General features: G+C 36.2%; 2 protein-coding genes across 2 annotated transcripts; one reads left to right on the top strand and one right to left on the bottom strand.

The window, feature by feature from the left end:
* Positions 1 to 5,160: 5,160 nt before the first annotated feature.
* LOC122313782 (protein NLP2) lies at positions 5,161 to 10,581 on the top strand. The gene is made up of 4 exons (XM_043129005.1): positions 5,161 to 6,180; positions 8,022 to 8,069; positions 8,166 to 9,195; positions 9,449 to 10,581. Exons 1-4 carry the CDS (start codon positions 5,269 to 5,271, stop codon positions 10,345 to 10,347), a joined length of 2,889 nt encoding a protein of 962 aa, XP_042984939.1. The 5' UTR covers positions 5,161 to 5,268; the 3' UTR covers positions 10,348 to 10,581.
* A 299-nt stretch (positions 10,582 to 10,880) lies between these two features.
* LOC122313781 (pentatricopeptide repeat-containing protein At2g17140) lies at positions 10,881 to 15,413 on the bottom strand. Its single transcript, XM_043129004.1, has 2 exons — positions 12,424 to 15,413; positions 10,881 to 11,801 (listed from the first exon to the last, which is right to left on the bottom strand). The coding sequence occupies exons 1-2, from the start codon at positions 14,952 to 14,954 to the stop codon at positions 11,690 to 11,692; spliced, it is 2,643 nt and encodes an 880-aa protein (XP_042984938.1). The 5' UTR covers positions 14,955 to 15,413; the 3' UTR covers positions 10,881 to 11,689.
* Between the last annotated feature and the right edge of the window lie 2,336 nt (positions 15,414 to 17,749).

Below are 17,749 nucleotides of genomic sequence, written 5' to 3'. Positions count from 1 at the left end.
AGTACGGTTACCATATTAATCTCATTAGGCGGTGCGATCTCATGGTGGCGAGCGTGTGGTATGCCCGTTGTCTTTTAACTCTTTAGCCCTCCCGTATTCACCTTACTTGGTATAATTGGACCAATCTAATTGTGAAGATAAAAGAGCCTATCCAGTAATACTGTGAGTTGCTTTTTCTTTCATTAATCCGTTTCTTCACTTCTTGTATTAATTTTTGTTTCTATATCCTCTTCATATATATATATAAGAATGAGAAACTTTCTTTTATGTTTCTATTTGTGTCTTGATTGTTCATAAAATATACTTAAATCTTAGTCATGGTTTAGAGTCCGGACTGCAGACATCACAACAGATGATCAAGTTGGCCGGGTACGTCTTGAATTGGTTTTTGAAACTTGAAGCGTTCTGCAATATCTGGTTTCAAAAATTACATCAAATTAAGGGACCAAATTATCCTCGAAAACATTGAAAAACAGAACCAAGCAAAAACCTGAATTCCCTCTGGCACACATGACCCAGCCTATTGTTAATTGAGTAATGCTACATATAATACTCGTGGAATGCGTAAGAGTCGTGCAGTTATTTTAAAAAAAGTGAGATTTACTATTAAAAAATTAAATTTTTTTCATGTGAACCTCGTAATTATTTACATTTTTTTCAAAATAATTACATAACGTTTACACTCATGATTGCAACTATCATTTCTCTTCTTAATTAGTTGCAAATAATTCATCATGTTTGAGCACTAGACACCAACGTGAGATCAGAGGTGAAGTCATTAATTAATTGGTTCATTATCAAACATATATATATATATATATGGAGGAATTGGAAGTGAATGAAGGGTCAGCCTCAAACATATTCAATATTGTTATAATACAAATGAATGAAGATTCTGATTAATTAACATAATTAATATATATATATATATATATATAAATACTATTTTCTGTCCGAAGTGTACCGCTTATCATTCTAATTTTTTTTTATTTAATGATTAAGAAAGTGATTTTAAGTATATTTTTTTTTTATTTTTTTATTTTTTAAAAATATTGAAAAATATTAAAAACTATGAAAAAAAGTTCAAAATGTACTAACAATAATAATAAATAATGCTACTCAGGTGGCAGAGTAGCACTGCTATATATATATATATATATATAAAAGATGAGTTTTTGTGTGGAATCGACGACGCATCCTGTGGAGAAAAATACCTTTTTTTCAGGACGTATATGCCACAAGGCTTCCAAGAACAAATTAAATTGTTGTGTACAGTTTTTTTCTACAAAAAGACGGCCTTTTGCCATGAAGGTGCTCCCTGGAAAAATCTTAGATTTCTTGTAACGACGCAAGTGAGTTTATATATAATTTAGGTTGATGTGTACATATATAACAATTCGCCGCTTATATTAGATCACGACGCATATAATATGCACGAAAGTGGCCTACTGCGGCGTATCAGTACACAGAATTAACACTTTTTAATTACCAACTCTCATTAATTAATTATAAATAGTTTAGTCATGATACCTTTTATTTGAATAATATATATACATATAATTTGAATGTCATACATTTTCAATATTGACTAATCAAATTCATTGCTTAATTACTATAATAATTATATATATATCCCTTTCAAACTGCATTAACTTGCACGATAGTGTACACGTATAATTCATTATAATATATAGACCATTATATATAATTGAAGTGAAAGTTTGTGACACAACTCAAAAAAATGTGAATTTCCTGATATTTTACGTGTTATATTATGATGATCAAAGCACGGATTAATATTTATTCATATATCTATATATATATATATAGAGAGAGAGAGAGAGAGAGAGAGAGAGAGAGAGAGAGAGAGAGAGTTGAGGTACGTAACCACAATATGGATACAACAACTAACGTACGAGGGCATGATGTTAATATTATATTTTGGGAAATCCGATCGAGCACTAATTAATTAACAGAAATTGATGATCATGACAAATTGTTTAAACCATATATATGCAAAAAGTAAACAGCCGGAGAGATTAATGTCTGTGTGCCTTTCTTCTAACGTTGTTTGATTTCTGGGATCATGTTTAAGTACGCAGTACGCACATAGAAGATTCTCAATTAAAGACTGCACGCAGAGTCACAGAGATCATCACGTACGTACGTCCGTAGCTTGAGGCAATAATATATAGTACGTACGTAGTTGAATCAAAACGTACGTACCGGTCATGCGGGAGATCAACAGCATATGTATTTTCTTTAATGTCCATATATATATATATATAAGAAGGAAACACTTAGCTAGCTAGCCGGCGTCAACAAGCACTACTGATCTTAATTAATTTCCTGATCAGTAGTCTACCAAATATATTTGACGTTGTTGATCATCATGTATTGCTAGATCATTCTTCTGATATATATGCTTCATCAAAGACCGATCGAGGTTTACAATTAAGAAAGTTTGATAAAGTAATTGTTTTGGACATGTTTCACTACCAATTGATCTCGCCCGCTAATTTATGATAAGAAAATATGGTGACTTTTAGTGCCTGGTGCATCTCCAATGTCTAAGTTAAAAATATATATACATATTACCTTGCAATCATAAGGGATCAAAAGTTACCTTAGATTGCTAATATTAACTCTTTATATAGACGTGGATTAATATTGTCATTAAGGATAGTTCCATTCTTTATGCAAATCTTAATGACTCAATTATCAAATTCCCGAGATTTATTTAATTAAGAATGAAAGGATTCACATATCGATAACAAATATCACAAATATTTCACTGATTCCTCAAAAGTACGGTTACCATATTAATCTCATTAGGCAGTGCGATCTCAAGGTGGCGAGCATATAGTATGCCTGCAGTCTTTTAACTCGTTAGGCCTCACGTATGCACCTTATTTGGTATAGTTGGACCAGTCTAATTGTGAAGATATATAAAAGAGCCTCTCCAATGGTATTATGAGTTGCTTTTTCTTCCATTAACCTGTTTCTTCACTTCTTGTATTAAATTTTGTTTCTATATCTTCTTCACATATATATATATATATATATATATATATATATATTTATATGAAGAAGATATAGAGTCCGGACTGCAGACATCACAACAGATGATCAAGTTGGCCGGGTACGTCTTGAATTCGTTTTTGAAACTTGAAGCCTTATGCAATATCTGGTTTTAAAAACATCAAATTGATTAAGGGACCAAATTATCCTCGAAAACATTGAAAACAAAACCGAAACAAAAACATGGAGTACGTGTATGTTTTTGTTTCGACGACCGCCTGTCAATTGTCAATTGAATAATGCTACATATATATATTCGTGAAATACATAAGCGTCATCCAGTTGTCGTGAAAAATGAGATTTGTTATTAAAAATTAATTTTTTTCATATAAATTTCATAATTATTTATTTTTTTTAAATAATTACAGGAAGTTTGCCGCAACTATCATTTTTCTTCTCAATTAACTGCAAATAATTCATCGTATCTGACAAGAAACCAACGTCATATCAGAGGTGAAATCATTAATTAATTGGTTCATTATCAAACATATTATATATATACAGGCAGGAGGGTGTAAGTGGATGCAGGGTCAGCCTCAAACATATTCATTAATATTGTATATAATAATTAGATGTACAATAAAATAAAATATATATGGATGAAGTTTCTGATTAACTAACATATATATATATATACAATAACGTCACTTTGTGTTTAGAATCGAGTACGCATGCAAATGAGTCTATATATATATATAAATTTAGGTTGATTTGTGATAACGATTCGCCGCTTATATTAATACATGATGATCAATGACATGATCAATGACGCATACATACATATATTATATATATATATATATATGTAAAATTTGGTTGTAAGTAATTTTGTGTATCAATATGCGCACTCATCTAACATGATTGATTAGAAAGTAGGATTTTAATGAAAATTTGGTCAATTTAAATTTTACATATAAATGCAACAGTATTGATATGCAGATTAGTATGCTCACAGATTCGCTTGCATGCAGAAAAACTCTATATTGTATATATTAATATATATATATATATATATATATGTACGAAAGTACTGGTGGCGGCCGGGATGAGTATTACAAAGAATTTATAATACTTTTTAATTAGCAACTTTCATGAATTAATGGGGATCAGTTGATTAAATATATATATATATAATTTTTAAATATATATATATATAATTAGTTTAGTCATGATACCTTTTATTTTAAAAATATATATAATTTGGATGTCATTTTCAATGACTAATCAAATTAATAATTATATATATTATATATAGGTCCCTCTCAAACTGCATTAATATTTTATTTGATTCATAAATATATATTTTATGTCATTAGCAGAAATACATCATCATGGCAAAGTGTTTGAACCATCCAAAAAGTAAACTGCACAGGAGATTCTTCTAATTAATGTCTAATTTCTGGTAGGAGATTCTCAAGACAAGCAGTACGCACAGATCACTTAGCTAGCTTGAGGCATTATTAATATATAGTAGTTGAATCAAAACTAGATCGACCGGGAGAACTTCTAACCAGCATGCATATTTCCTTTTCCACAAAGGCAACAAGTACTACGTACGTACATACGGAGGTAGTACCGATATTGATTAATTTCCTGATGATCAGTCTAGCTACCAAAATCGTTGCTGTTTATCATCATGTACTGTTGCTAGCTAGCTGGATTCTTCTGACTCGACGGGGCGCGCGCGCATATATATAGTACTATAAGAAGTAGTGGCCTGACACATAATTCCATGCATGCTTGATGCTCAAAGACCGATCGAGGTTTACAAGAAGTTCAACAAAGTAATAATATTGTGAGTTGCTTTTTCGATCTTTTCCGTTTCGTCACAGCTAGCTTCTTGTATTTTTTGTTTTTATATCTTCTATATATATATATATAACAAAGAATGAGGAACCTTCTTTCATGTTTCTTTTTGTGTCTTGATTGTTCATAAAATATACTTAATTTCTAGACATCACAACATGAGATGATGATCAAGTTGGGTCTTGAATTGGTATTTGAAACTTGTAGCCTTCTCTGCATCTGGTTTATAATTTCTATCTAAGAAGTTAATGCTACATGCAGTTTCTGGCCGGGACTCAGGCAAAAGTAACATTTCCTGGAAGCTCCTGATCTTTCTGTATTTCATCTTTACGTGTATCGATCGGGTCGTGAGTGTTTTCAAACCAAATACAGTAGTCGGATATGGAAATCGAGCGGGAATTTAACATGGAATATGGTGCCTTTACGTCCAACTCCACCACATCCGTGAACTTCTCTGAGAGTAATATCAGTAACACAGAATTGGGTTTCATGGATGAACTTTTGTTTGATGGATGCTGGTTGGAGACCGCTGGGGACTTAAACCTTTTCCCTCCAGGCCCCCTACCAGCTTCCGCCCGAGCTTTCAATCATGAGTACCCTTCACATCATTATTTGCCTCCTTTGGAAACAAACTCTATCAGTCATCTCAGCATCAACCAGTACCGCCAGCAAATCTACCAAGAAGAATTCACCGAAGGAACTTTTCCCGAATCTGAAGGTATTCTTGTAGAAGGCAGTACTGAGCTTGGGATCAGGAGATGGTGGATTGGGCCAAGGGCTAATCCGGGACCCTGTTCGTCAGTGAAAGAGAGACTAATTCTGGCAGTTGGATACTTGACAGGATTTACAAAGAACATGAATGTGTTTATTCAGATATGGGTGCCAATAAGGAGATCATCGGGAGGCAGATATTTCCTCACCACTCAGGATCAGCCATACTCCTTTGGTGCTAACTGCAAGAGCCTTGCGAATTACAGAGATGTTTCTAGGGCATATCAGTTTGCAGTTGAGGAAGATATAGAGGAATCTGCAGGGTTGCCTGGCAGGGTTTTCTGGGAAAAGTTGCCTGAATGGACTCCTGATGTTCGTTTCTTCAAAAGAGACGAATACCCACATATAAATAACTATGCACATGAGCAATACTGCGGCGTTCGAGGCTTTCTTGCCCTTCCTGTTCTCGAACGAGGGAGTGGAACTTGCTTGGGTGTTGTTGAGATTGCCACAACTGATGATCATCAAAACATCAACCATCTCCCAGAACTTCATGAAAACGTCTGCCAAGCTGATCTTGAGGTTCTTCTTCTTCTTCATTCTAGCTCCAAATTCTTACCTGGACTTCTTCTTTTTTTTAATATAAATATTATATATATATATATATATATATATCCATTAATTAAGTAGCATGAAGTTGAAATAAAATATTATTATTAATAAGCCACGTCCGTGTTATATTAAACAATATTAATTCTAGCTTCAAATGATTTAAGAGTTGGTTGGAATATTGTCCAACCAAGAGTGCACCATCTAGCTTATTTTAATTCCTAGCTTTTCCTGTTTGAAGATGCGAAGCCAGCTTGCATCCATCCTTTTTTTTATTTATTTTTTAAGCAAGAAAATATTTCATTAAAAAAAGGGAAACGATATACATGAAGAGGGGTAGAGTTTACCGGCTCAAAAAATATCCCATTACAACAACCACAGCGAAAAAGTATTAAAAAAAAAAAAGGTTTTAAGACCAAGTACTTGGTCCCTCCCCACCCATATCAGCCTGCAAAGAAGGCAGCATCTTAAATGATGGTCTTTTGCAGTTCACATAGTCGTGCGAGCTATGTAGCCATTGCTCGAGGCAGTGGAAGCTAAAGGTGCACTGCAATTTATTATTTTGAGATATTTTCTGAAAAGACTTATATTCCCTTTTTCAAAATCATCAATTAGGAAAAATATAAATATAATAAAAAGATAGACATCAGATGAACTGGATTGCTAGGGGTGAAGAAACTGTGGTGGCATGTTGAAACCACACGCCATTGTGAGATGGGTTGGGAAAGATCTTAAAGATCTTGAGGTAAAGAATCTACTAATGCGGTGCCTCAAGCTGCGGTGCCTGTAACTTAAGGATGCATTATGACGCTGTGGCACGTAATACAAGCCAAGCGTGAGCGTCACACATCGAGATTTTTGCCGCGGTTCCACTTTATCCAGGTAATCGGTGGTTGGGAAGTTACTTGGTGGGACGCGTATGTGTCGATAGTCAATTGCCGAAGTGCAGCAGATCTGCTTATCGATATTAAAATTGTGACTATCATTTTTTATTATTATTTATAGATAATCTTTGAGCTTCTAATTTACGGGTTTAGACGTATGTGCATAGTAGAATAGTACAAGACAATTGTGACGATCGATGCTATGCAATTTCCATTTATAATTAATGTTGTCTATTCCTCTTCAGAAATAGTAGTACTGAAGTTATACATGTGATCTCGACAGTTTTTCTTTTTTTTTTTTTTTTTTTTTTTTTTTTTTTTAACTTAATTAAAAAAATTATTTTTTTAATGATGTTGTGATTTTAAAAAATATATATATTAAAAAAATACATTAAGAAAAAATAAAATAAAAATTGCACTGCAAGGATCCGCATGTGTGGCGGTAGAACCAGTCATTCCTTTTACCTAATGATATATATCTTCGTTGTGGAGTTTTCGATTCTGAGTCTGCTATTATTCGAATATTACTAAATATTGTAATAATTAGTTAGATATATAAGAAAGAATACATGGGGTTTTAATTTTTTTTTTAAATTCTAAATTCTCCCATATTTATTCGTGATATGGCCTTTTAAATTATTTTAAACGTAAATAAACAAAATTATGATTGTTTAATCTAGCTAGGAATAGTTTATTTTCTTGGCAACCAAACTACTGATTAAATGATCTGTTGAATGAACTGCAATATGCGGTTGCTTTATCTAAGTACGTTCTTTTTCTTTTCTTTTTTTCCTCCATCTTTTCGTTGTTCTGATTTTTATGTCTTTGGTTATTCGATCTACCACTCAAGTACTAATACGTGAGTAACTGCAATTATTGCAAATATCTTTCATTTTTTCTTCTTACAAGTAGTACATTTTCATTTTGCAGGCTGTTGATCTTCGGAGTTATCAATTCTTCAGCCCCCCAAGTGTAAAGGTAAGAGGACGTTATCGGTTAACAATAGGATTTTTCGAGTATTTCAACTTTGTAAATTATTCCCAGCATCATCCATCTTATATAAATCTGCAACAGGCTTATAATTATGGCGAGTTGTACCAAGCAGCATTGGCTGAGATATTAGAGGTTTTAGCAACTGTTTGCAAGGCACATAGATTGCCTTTAGCTCTAACTTGGGCCCCTTGTCTCCAACAAGGTAAAGATGGATGCCGGCAATCTGATGAGAATTATGCTCATTGTCTTTCAACTGTGGATACGGCTTGCTTTGTGTCTGATGCAGAAGTTTTGGGCTTCCATGAAGCCTGCTCCGAGTACCACCTATTTCGAGGTCAGGGAACTGTCGGGACTGCATTCACCACAACCAAACCATGTTTTGCAACTGATATGACTGCCTTTAGCAAGACAGAATATCCTCTCTCTCACCATGCTAGGATGTTTGGATTGCGTGCTGCTGTAGCAATCCCCTTCCGCAGCCTCTATACTGGCTCAGCAGATTTTTTGTTGGAGTTTTTCTTACCAAAGGATTGCCATGATACTGAAGAACAAAAGCAGATGCTCAACTCATTGTCCATTGTTCTAAAACAGGCTTGCAGGAATTTGCATGCTGTAATAGAGAAAGAACTCGATGAGGTAGAAGTCATATACTCAGTTGAGGAAGTGGTGATTGCTTCAGATGTTGGAATTAAGAAAGAAGAACCGCAGAAATCAGTATCTTCCCCTCTGAAAGAAGCCTGCTCGAAAGAGTCATCATGGATTGCCCGCATGACGGAGGTCCAGCACAAAGGCAAAGGCGTCTCTATCTCCTTGGAGTACCAAGAAGAAGATCCCAAGGAGGCATTCAAGGTGACAACTCACTGGGATAACACTCAGGGGGCATCACTCAATGGGCAGGGCTTGTCAGAATTTGGGCAACTTCAGAAAAGTTCTGGGTCCAAAGGTAGTGTGGATGGTGGTGGAGGTTCTTATTCTTATGGCGGGCAGCGTTCAAGTGGTAGAAAAACAGGCGAGAAGAAGAGGACCAAGACAGAGAAGACTATCATTAACTTGTCAGTTCTCCGGCAATACTTTGCAGGAAGCCTCAAAGATGCTGCTAAAAGTATTGGTGGTAGGAAAATATCCATCACTAGTAAAGTCAGAAGTACTAGTTTTATTTCTAATTTAGATGATGTAATTCATGGAACTGAAATTACTTGAATTTCTAATGAAAAAACATTAGGAGTGATCAAGTTTTCTATAGAATTTTCTTGAGCTGCCTTTACCATAACACGAAAGAACTCAAAACCTTAATCAACTCAATATGTATCTGCCAGTTCAAGTATTACATGTTGCTCATATATAGCATTTTCTTTGGGTTGCAGTGTGCCCGACTACCCTGAAAAGGATATGCAGGCAACACGGGATTACACGATGGCCATCTCGAAAGATCAAGAAGGTAGGCCACTCTCTGAGGAAACTCCAGAGTGTAATCGACTCAGTTCAAGGAGCTGAGGGTGCAATTCAAATCAGGTCTTTCTACACTAACTTCCCAGAATTGAACTCCCCTGGAAATGGCTCTTTCTCGTCAATGAAAATCAATGACAACTCAAAGCAATCAAACCCTATACCAGAGAGTGGTTTACTTAACCATGGGTCCGGTACTCACTCAAAATCCCTGCCTTCTTCATGCGGCCAGACCATTGGTCCCAGTAGCTTTTGTGCCAGTACTGGAGCACAGCAACATAGAACACCCATCAATGCTTTGAGTAATGCAGATATATTAATAATGAGAGAGAACCCTGGTGGATTGCTGCCTATGACTTGCAGTGATGCAGACTTACATACCTTGAATCGACACGAACAGAACCTTCTCCCCTTAGCCGAATGCCTCAAATCTTTTGGCGGGCTTCCTGATCTTGAGACTCTACCCATTTCACCAGAAAGCAGCAGCCATAATTCTCAAGATGGCGGTACTGGTGCTTTTAGAGTTAAAGCTACTTTTGGTGATGAAAAAATCCGGTTTAGATTCCAACCAAATTGGACTTTTGGAGATTTGCAGCTAGAGATTGCAAGGAGACTCAATCTAGATGATATCAGTAGAGTGGATCTCATGTATTTGGACGATGATCGTGAGTACTGGGTTCTTTTGGAATGCGATGCTGATTTTCAGGAGTGCATACACATATTCAGAGCATCTCAAAGTCACACACTCAAACTCTCCCTTCAGCATGCTTCTAATCCATATCTCGGAAGTCCCTTTGGTAGCAGTTATCTGTCTTGAACACCATCACCAGTTTCGATCGGTTTAGCTACTTAATTATGTCGTTTTTCAGGAACATATATAAGATGTTATTCAGGGATTCTGGGTTCTAAGTTGTTAAAACACCAGCTTGTCAATTGGAGACTGTTGATGATGATCACATTAGTCTGTTCACTTCTTTGTTTAGTTTTTAAACCAATATTGGATCTTATTCTTTAAGATCCATGGGGATTCTAGATGGAATAAATGAGTTATGAAATTATTAGGACCATATTAAGCACTTGACTTTTCTGTTTAGTGAGCTAGTGGGAGATGACACCAAACTAGTCCAATAAAAGCCTACATTTACCGTCTATAGAACTAATTATTGGGCTCAAATCTTTCTTCTTACTATTTGGCACCCAAATGAAAGAGAAGTCGAAACAAAAACCATAATCATACCTGAGGTACCAAAACAGAGGTATTTGATCCTTCTGATGGCTTCAATATTAAACATTATGCTATTCCTATAGTCCAGTTTTTTATACAGGCAATCAAAGTTTACAAGATGTATATAGGAGAAAACCCAATTAAATTTTAAAAAATATATAAGGACATCATGGAAACTTAGTCCATTAATGTTTATTCTATCATTCCTTTTTCTCCAAATGCACCACAGTGAGCATATTGGTGACATCTTCCACACTACTACAAGTTGTGAACTGTCATATAATCCTCTCTAGTTTGCAAACCCAACTCTAACAAAAAGATCATTCCACAGAGTTCTAGCAATCTCGCAATACAGTAGCAAGATATCTACAAATTCCCCACCACTTTTACACACAGAACACCAATCAGCTACAGTAATCTGGCATTTCCTTAGATTATCCAAGGTGAGAATCTTCTATAAATAAGTTGGCAGGCCAAAAAAGATGCTTTTAGCACCTTAGTCCTCCAAATACTCTTCCAAGGAAAGGAATTACAATCATGAGTTGTGAGGACCAGATAAAATGAGCAGACAGCAAGCTTCCTTTCTTTGAAGGCCTCGAAATGGTCTTATCTACACTTCCATCACTTAATCTAGCACAGAACAATATATTAACAAATTCTGTGAAGACTTCCCAATGATAAGCCACTTTGAAGAAATTGAAGTTCCACTGAGGGGAGCGACTAAAGGATCCCAATAGATAGGCCACTGAAGTCTTCTGCACACATGCAATCTTATATGCTTTTAGAAAAGCTTCCTTGAAATTATCATCTGCTTTGTATTCATATGTCGGAACCATCCCCACCTTGAGTCCAGTGTGTCTAGAAAAGACCCCCGATAATCTAGTTTAAAATATGTAGCATTGACCCCCAAGAGTTAAAGTCAATCATCAGCATCCTAATAATCAAGAACTTGATTTTTATGGGGCTGCAAACTTGATATACTACCCTGACCCAAGCCTCTCTGTACCCGCTTAAGAGCTTTCAATGTAATTGCACTGCCATCATCTCTGTGAAAGAATACAAAGCAGATACAAAGTCAGCAAGCTCAATGAATTCAAAGGTAGTTATAAGATAAGAGGGGGTAAGTTACACCTAGTTCCATCACAACAAGATTGAAATTTTAAGATAATAATATCTTTTTGGTTTGCTAGAATCGGTATATTCAGAATTCGTGTGTGGGTGGTAACTTCCCCGTAACATTCGTAACTTGGATTTTTTTTTTTTTTTTTAAATGCGTTCGTAGCTTGGAATTGCAAATCATCTAATTGGAGCACATGTTGACAATCAGTAACCAAGGAATCAAATGTACCACATGTTGATGCCAGCTGGTGATAAACACCATCATGCAGTCGTTACAAAATAGGAGCTCCACAGACCATCACACTGCCCTGATATACTTGTTTATAAGAATATGGATAAGTTTTTAATATAAGTAGATAATATGAATTCCTTAATACAGGAAATCAGGTAAATTAATGCAGAAAGCAGTTTTTAAAGCTTATTCTTAACAAATGAATAAATGAACTCAACATGTTCCAAGTTTAGTGCAAATAAATCACAAGACCAATGAGATCAAAGAAGAAAAGAAAGAAGAAATAAATCACAAATGAGTCTTGTCCAATCATTTACCTGTGAAGTATGGTCTGCCAATCACTTGCCCCATGTTTCTTGGGTTTTCCTCGGACTCTCTGCCACTGATTTCGATAGACCTTATTTTCCACCCTACCTTCTGAAGCCATTTCCATCATCCTCTCAGCAAGTTCATCAGCTTCGTGCTTGTTTCCCCTTATACCCAGGCCATCAATCACTGGCATGAAAGATGCAGGATCAAATCCATATCCTATATCAATCATCCTATGAAGAATTGCACTAGCATCCTCTAATTTCTCGTCCTTGCAGAGTTTGTCAATAAGATCCTTAAATAAGAAGTTCCCCACATCGAAGGTCCTATCCAATGCAGCTTGAAACAGCTCTTTAGCTTCAGAAACTTCACCTCCAGCAAGCAACTCATTAAACATCAAACTATATAAGGCTTCTTTGTGGCCGCATATACTCAGAGCAATCTCAAATATCTCCTTTGCTACTGTGAAATCACACAGCTTGCAGAAAGCTTTGATTAATATTCTGAATGAAGATATATTAGGGGAGATGCCCTTTTGCATCATTTCATCTAAAAGAGAGGTGGCATCATGGACTCTCCCTTCTTCACAGAGACAGCTGATTATATTATTGTAAGTACAAACGTTTGGAGAAACTCCTCTTTCTCTCATCTCATCCATCAGCCCATATATTTCAAATATTTGACTTTTACTTCCTAGGCCCAGGATCAATGAGTTATAAGTTTGAAGGGTCTTGTTGCAGCCATTTATCTCCATGTCTTTCAGAACTCGAAATGCGGATGATAGCTTTCCTTGTTTGCAGAAAGTATATATAAAAATATCGTAAACCGCAGAATCAGGAAGCAAGTTTTTCCTCAACATCTCAGTGAACTTCTTTTTAGCTTCATCAAGCCTCCCAGCCTTGCATAACTCACTAATTATTGTTGAGTAGGTGACCAAATCAGGCATGCATTTCTTCCCATTACCATTATCATCAACTAGGCCGATAAATGAGTTCCCCAGGTTACCAAGAGCAGCACTTCCATGAGTCCACATCCCATTCACAATTTCAATTGCTTCGTCCAATTTCTTAATATTACACAGACCATCAATCACAATATTGCATGTCACAGTATCTAAGCCATAACCTCTCTTGTTCATCCTTTTTAATAATTCCTCTGCTTCCGATGTTCTCCCCTCTTTCCATAGGCTGTGCAGCAAAATGTTGCAAGTATAGGTATTTGGGAAACAACCACAACTCATCATCTCATGAAGAGTATTATTGGCTTCAGATATCTTCCCCTTCTTGCAGTACCCGTGTAGTAAAGTACCATAAGTTACTGTATCTGGGGGAATACCACTACATTTCATCAAGCCCAGAACCATCCTTGCATCAGAGAGCATCCCATTTTTGCATAGCCCATCCATCACAATGTTGTATGAGTAGATATTGGGTTCAATGCCCTTATCCACCATCTCTTTTAGAACCAATCGCGCCTCTAACAGCTTCCCATTTCTAACCAAACCCAACAACCATATATTATAACTCTCCAAACTTATAAAATCATCAACATTTTGCATAGAGTCAAACAGGGTCTTTGCTTCCTCCAACATCCCTTCCTTGCAAAACCCCTCGAGCATTAAGTTATAAGTTACGATATTTGGCCGAGGCAACCCCAATTCTTCATCAATTTGCATATCTCTAAAAATTCTAGAAGCCTCTAGGATTTTCCCTGCCCCACAAAGGGCCGAAATCCTAGAATTAAAAGTAACAACATCTGGAAGGATACCATCCTTTCTCATTTTCTCCACTAATTTCTCAGCTTCATCAGTCCTACCTTCTCTACAAAAACTAGATATCAAAGTATTGTATACAACCCTGTTGGGAAAAACATTATAATTCCTCAGCTTATTTAAAAGCTCCAAGCCTTGGGTAGCAAGCCCGGTTCTACAATACCCACGAACTAAAATCCCAGCAGTGAACTCATTTGGCTGACAACCCTTCTCAGACATTCTATCAAATACCTCCCGAGCCACTTCAATAAGACCCAAGTCACACAGTGCGCATATCAAAAGATTAAAAGTATATGTTTCCGGGTTAATCCCAGCGACAATCATATCCCTGTACAACCATGACACAAAATCCGCGCGGTCTCCCTTTAAGGAGGACTGAAGAAGCAAATTATACAAAGATATGGGAGGAGGCTTTTCCGGGAACCGGGTTCGAAGCGATTTGAATTGGGAAACAGCCTCATCAACGAGACCCGATTTGGCCAAGACTCGCACGAGGGAAAGGAGACAAGGGTGAGACGTTTCGACGGGTTGCGACTCAAGGAGTTCGGGAAGGCTATAGATTTCGCGGTGCATTTGTTCACGAATAAGGATACGAGCGATGACGGTTATGGATCGAAGACAGTGATTTGAGAAAGAGGGAGAGGAGAGAATGCGCTTGAAGAGGTGCCATGCTAGTTTAGGATTGTTAGTGTTCTTGAGAAGAGCTTTGGTGAGCTTGCTTCCGCTCGTTTGTTCCATGTAACGTTCCCTGAGGATTCGCATACTCATTTACAAAAAAGCTACTCAACCTCCGGTTTCTCAAACGCACTCCGCACTCCTTACGTGCCGAACCCGGTCCGGAGCCACATCACAATTTTTTCACCCAATTTCAAATCAGTCAGTGAAACCCAACGTCATTCTCCTCAGACCCATCTCCGAACGCTTCATTTTCCTCAGACCATCTCCGAACGCTCTCCCTTAGTCCTCCTCCCTCTCACGACGCCGTTTGGCTCTCCCTCAGACCATCTCTGATTTCTTGCTCAACTCCTCCCTCTCAGTCGACGGCTTCTTCTTCTTCTATCTCACCCCTTCTTTCTCACCCGAATCCTAGAAAATTTTTTCTCCAGCTAGAACCACAAACGCACACCGAGAAAATTTCTTCAGCACGCCGAGAAAATTTATTCATCACTCGCCTAGAAAATTTCTTGTCCAGATAGAAAATTTCCTCTTCTTCTCCCTCTCCCTCTCTCACCCCTTCTCTTCTCTCTCACCGATCTCTCACCTAGGGGTGAAAGCCGGTCGGTCCGGACCGGAAAAATCGACTGGACCGACTGATTCAGTCCAGACCGGACCGAATCGGCCTTAGAGCCAGTCGGTCTCGGTCCAATAGATGATATGATTTCGGTTTTCGGTCCGATCCCAATCTATGACTTTTTTGGACCGAACCGGACCGAATGGAAATTGTTATTTTAAAATATATTATATATATTATTTTATATAAGTAATTATGTAATTTTCAACTAAAATATTACCATTAATTTTAACAATATAAAACTTTAAATTTAAATTAATATTCTAGTAATTAACTAATGTCATTTAGTTATTATCAATTGATTAAATTCACCATTAACTAATTAGTAGGTGAATTAACTAATTATTAATATAATTATTATCTATGATCTAATTAAAGTTATTAGATAAACAAGTTATACCTAAGTTGTAACTTATAACTAAATATAAAGCAATTATAAATATTAATGTAAATTTTAATGAACTAATATATGATATCAATTAACTAACCTATCACCAATTCACCATTAACTAATTATAGTTTATTAACATCTACATCTATGAATCATGATTCATGATCATATAAAAAAATTTGCATCTATAAGTTTAATATAGCTCATTAATTCATTGACATACTATAAGTCTATGTCTCTAAGTTAGTAATGAATCAATGATTTAGTAATTAACATCATCAATATAAGTTTAATTAATTATTTTTTGAGTTAATGAAATAATCCACATTATTACATCAACTAGTTTACTTAACTTTAGTTTTATTAATTTAAATATTTTCTAATTTATATGCCAAGAAGATAAATAATATTGAATGAATATATTAGGTATTATAGAAAACGGCGCCGTTTAATGTAAATTTGGACCTAAACGGTGCCGTTTAGGTCCAGTGGAAACGAAAATTAAAACTGGGTTGCATGAAACGGTGCCGTTTCATGCAACCCAGTTTATTTTTTTAAAAGGAGCCGGTCTGTGAAACGGCGCCGTTTGGAATTATTTTAACTCCAAACGACGCCGTTTTATCCCTAAAATTTCGACCGAACCCTTCTTCCCCCCCAGCTTATCGATTCCCCCCATTACTTCAGCCCTAACCCTCACACGGCCGACCTCTACTCAGACCACAGCAGACCCTTGGCCCCCTTCCATCGCCCTTCCTTCCGTCACAACCCTTTCCGTCGCACCTTCGGCCTTCTGTCGCACCCTTCCAGTTCCCACAAACCAGCCCCTCCGTCGCACCCTTCCCACAAACCAGCCGGTTCGTTCAACGATCAACGACAGCCCTTGCCGTTTCAACGAGCATCAATCTAAAGGTAATAATTATAAATACCTCTAATTTTCGTTTGGTAGTTTAAATACTCACTCAACAATACATGCATATGGACATTTATTGAAGAAAATACACTATAGTTTCCTTCAATTAGTGTTGATACTAGTGTTTAATAAATACCTCTAACATTTATTGTTTTTATTTCAATTATAATCTGATTTATTTCAATAAAGTTGCACACGATTGGTAAATTAGAGTTCTTCATGTTTTTTTACAATTTATTGTATTCCGTGATCTTATTTTGGTTAGACAACATTTATTGAAAATCAGTAGTGGTCACTGGTCAGTCTTTATTAGACATTTAAATAAAGACTCATAGACTCATAATGGATTTGTGTTATGTGTAAGAAGCGTGGGGATCATTCAATTTCAAATAAGGATGAATGATCTTCTCAAGATAAAAGTTTTAGAAGTTTGTGGTTTTGGAAGTTTGCAAGATAAATGATCATTCTGCACCATTTTTTGTGGTTCTAGAAGTTTGCAAGTTTGAGTCAAACATGTCAAAAAACTGATCCAGAATCATATCTATAAAAAATATAGTGATTTAAAACAGAAATGTCACCTTAAGCTTTGAAAACATGCGAACTCTCCCTTGCATGGGGCATGTCAACAACCAGATAATCCAACTCTCCCCTGCATTTTGGAATAAAGGATTAGGCATTGCGTCTCTCTGAAAAACAACAATTGAGAATTTAGCCACAAAATTCATGAGGTGCCAGGAAAGAGAACCACATTAGTGAAGTGTGATGGGAATGTGATAAGAGTGTAGCATATAGCATAACTCAACAATACAACTCAAGCAGAAATGAAACTCTCATAAAAATCATAGTCAACAACTCTTACCCTAGTTTTTCTTTCTTTCTAATTCATTAATGGAAGTATATCATACCACTCAGCAGTATTCAGTTGGAATTATGGTACGCTTCTCTGGATTCTGTATAAGGTTTTACCATCA

Source organism: Carya illinoinensis, chromosome 6 (assembly GCF_018687715.1).
Source record: "Carya illinoinensis cultivar Pawnee chromosome 6, C.illinoinensisPawnee_v1, whole genome shotgun sequence".
In the NCBI taxonomy this organism is placed as follows: domain Eukaryota; kingdom Viridiplantae; phylum Streptophyta; class Magnoliopsida; order Fagales; family Juglandaceae; genus Carya; species Carya illinoinensis.
Note: the sequence above shows the minus strand (reverse complement) of the source record. Positions and strands in the feature narration are given on the sequence as shown.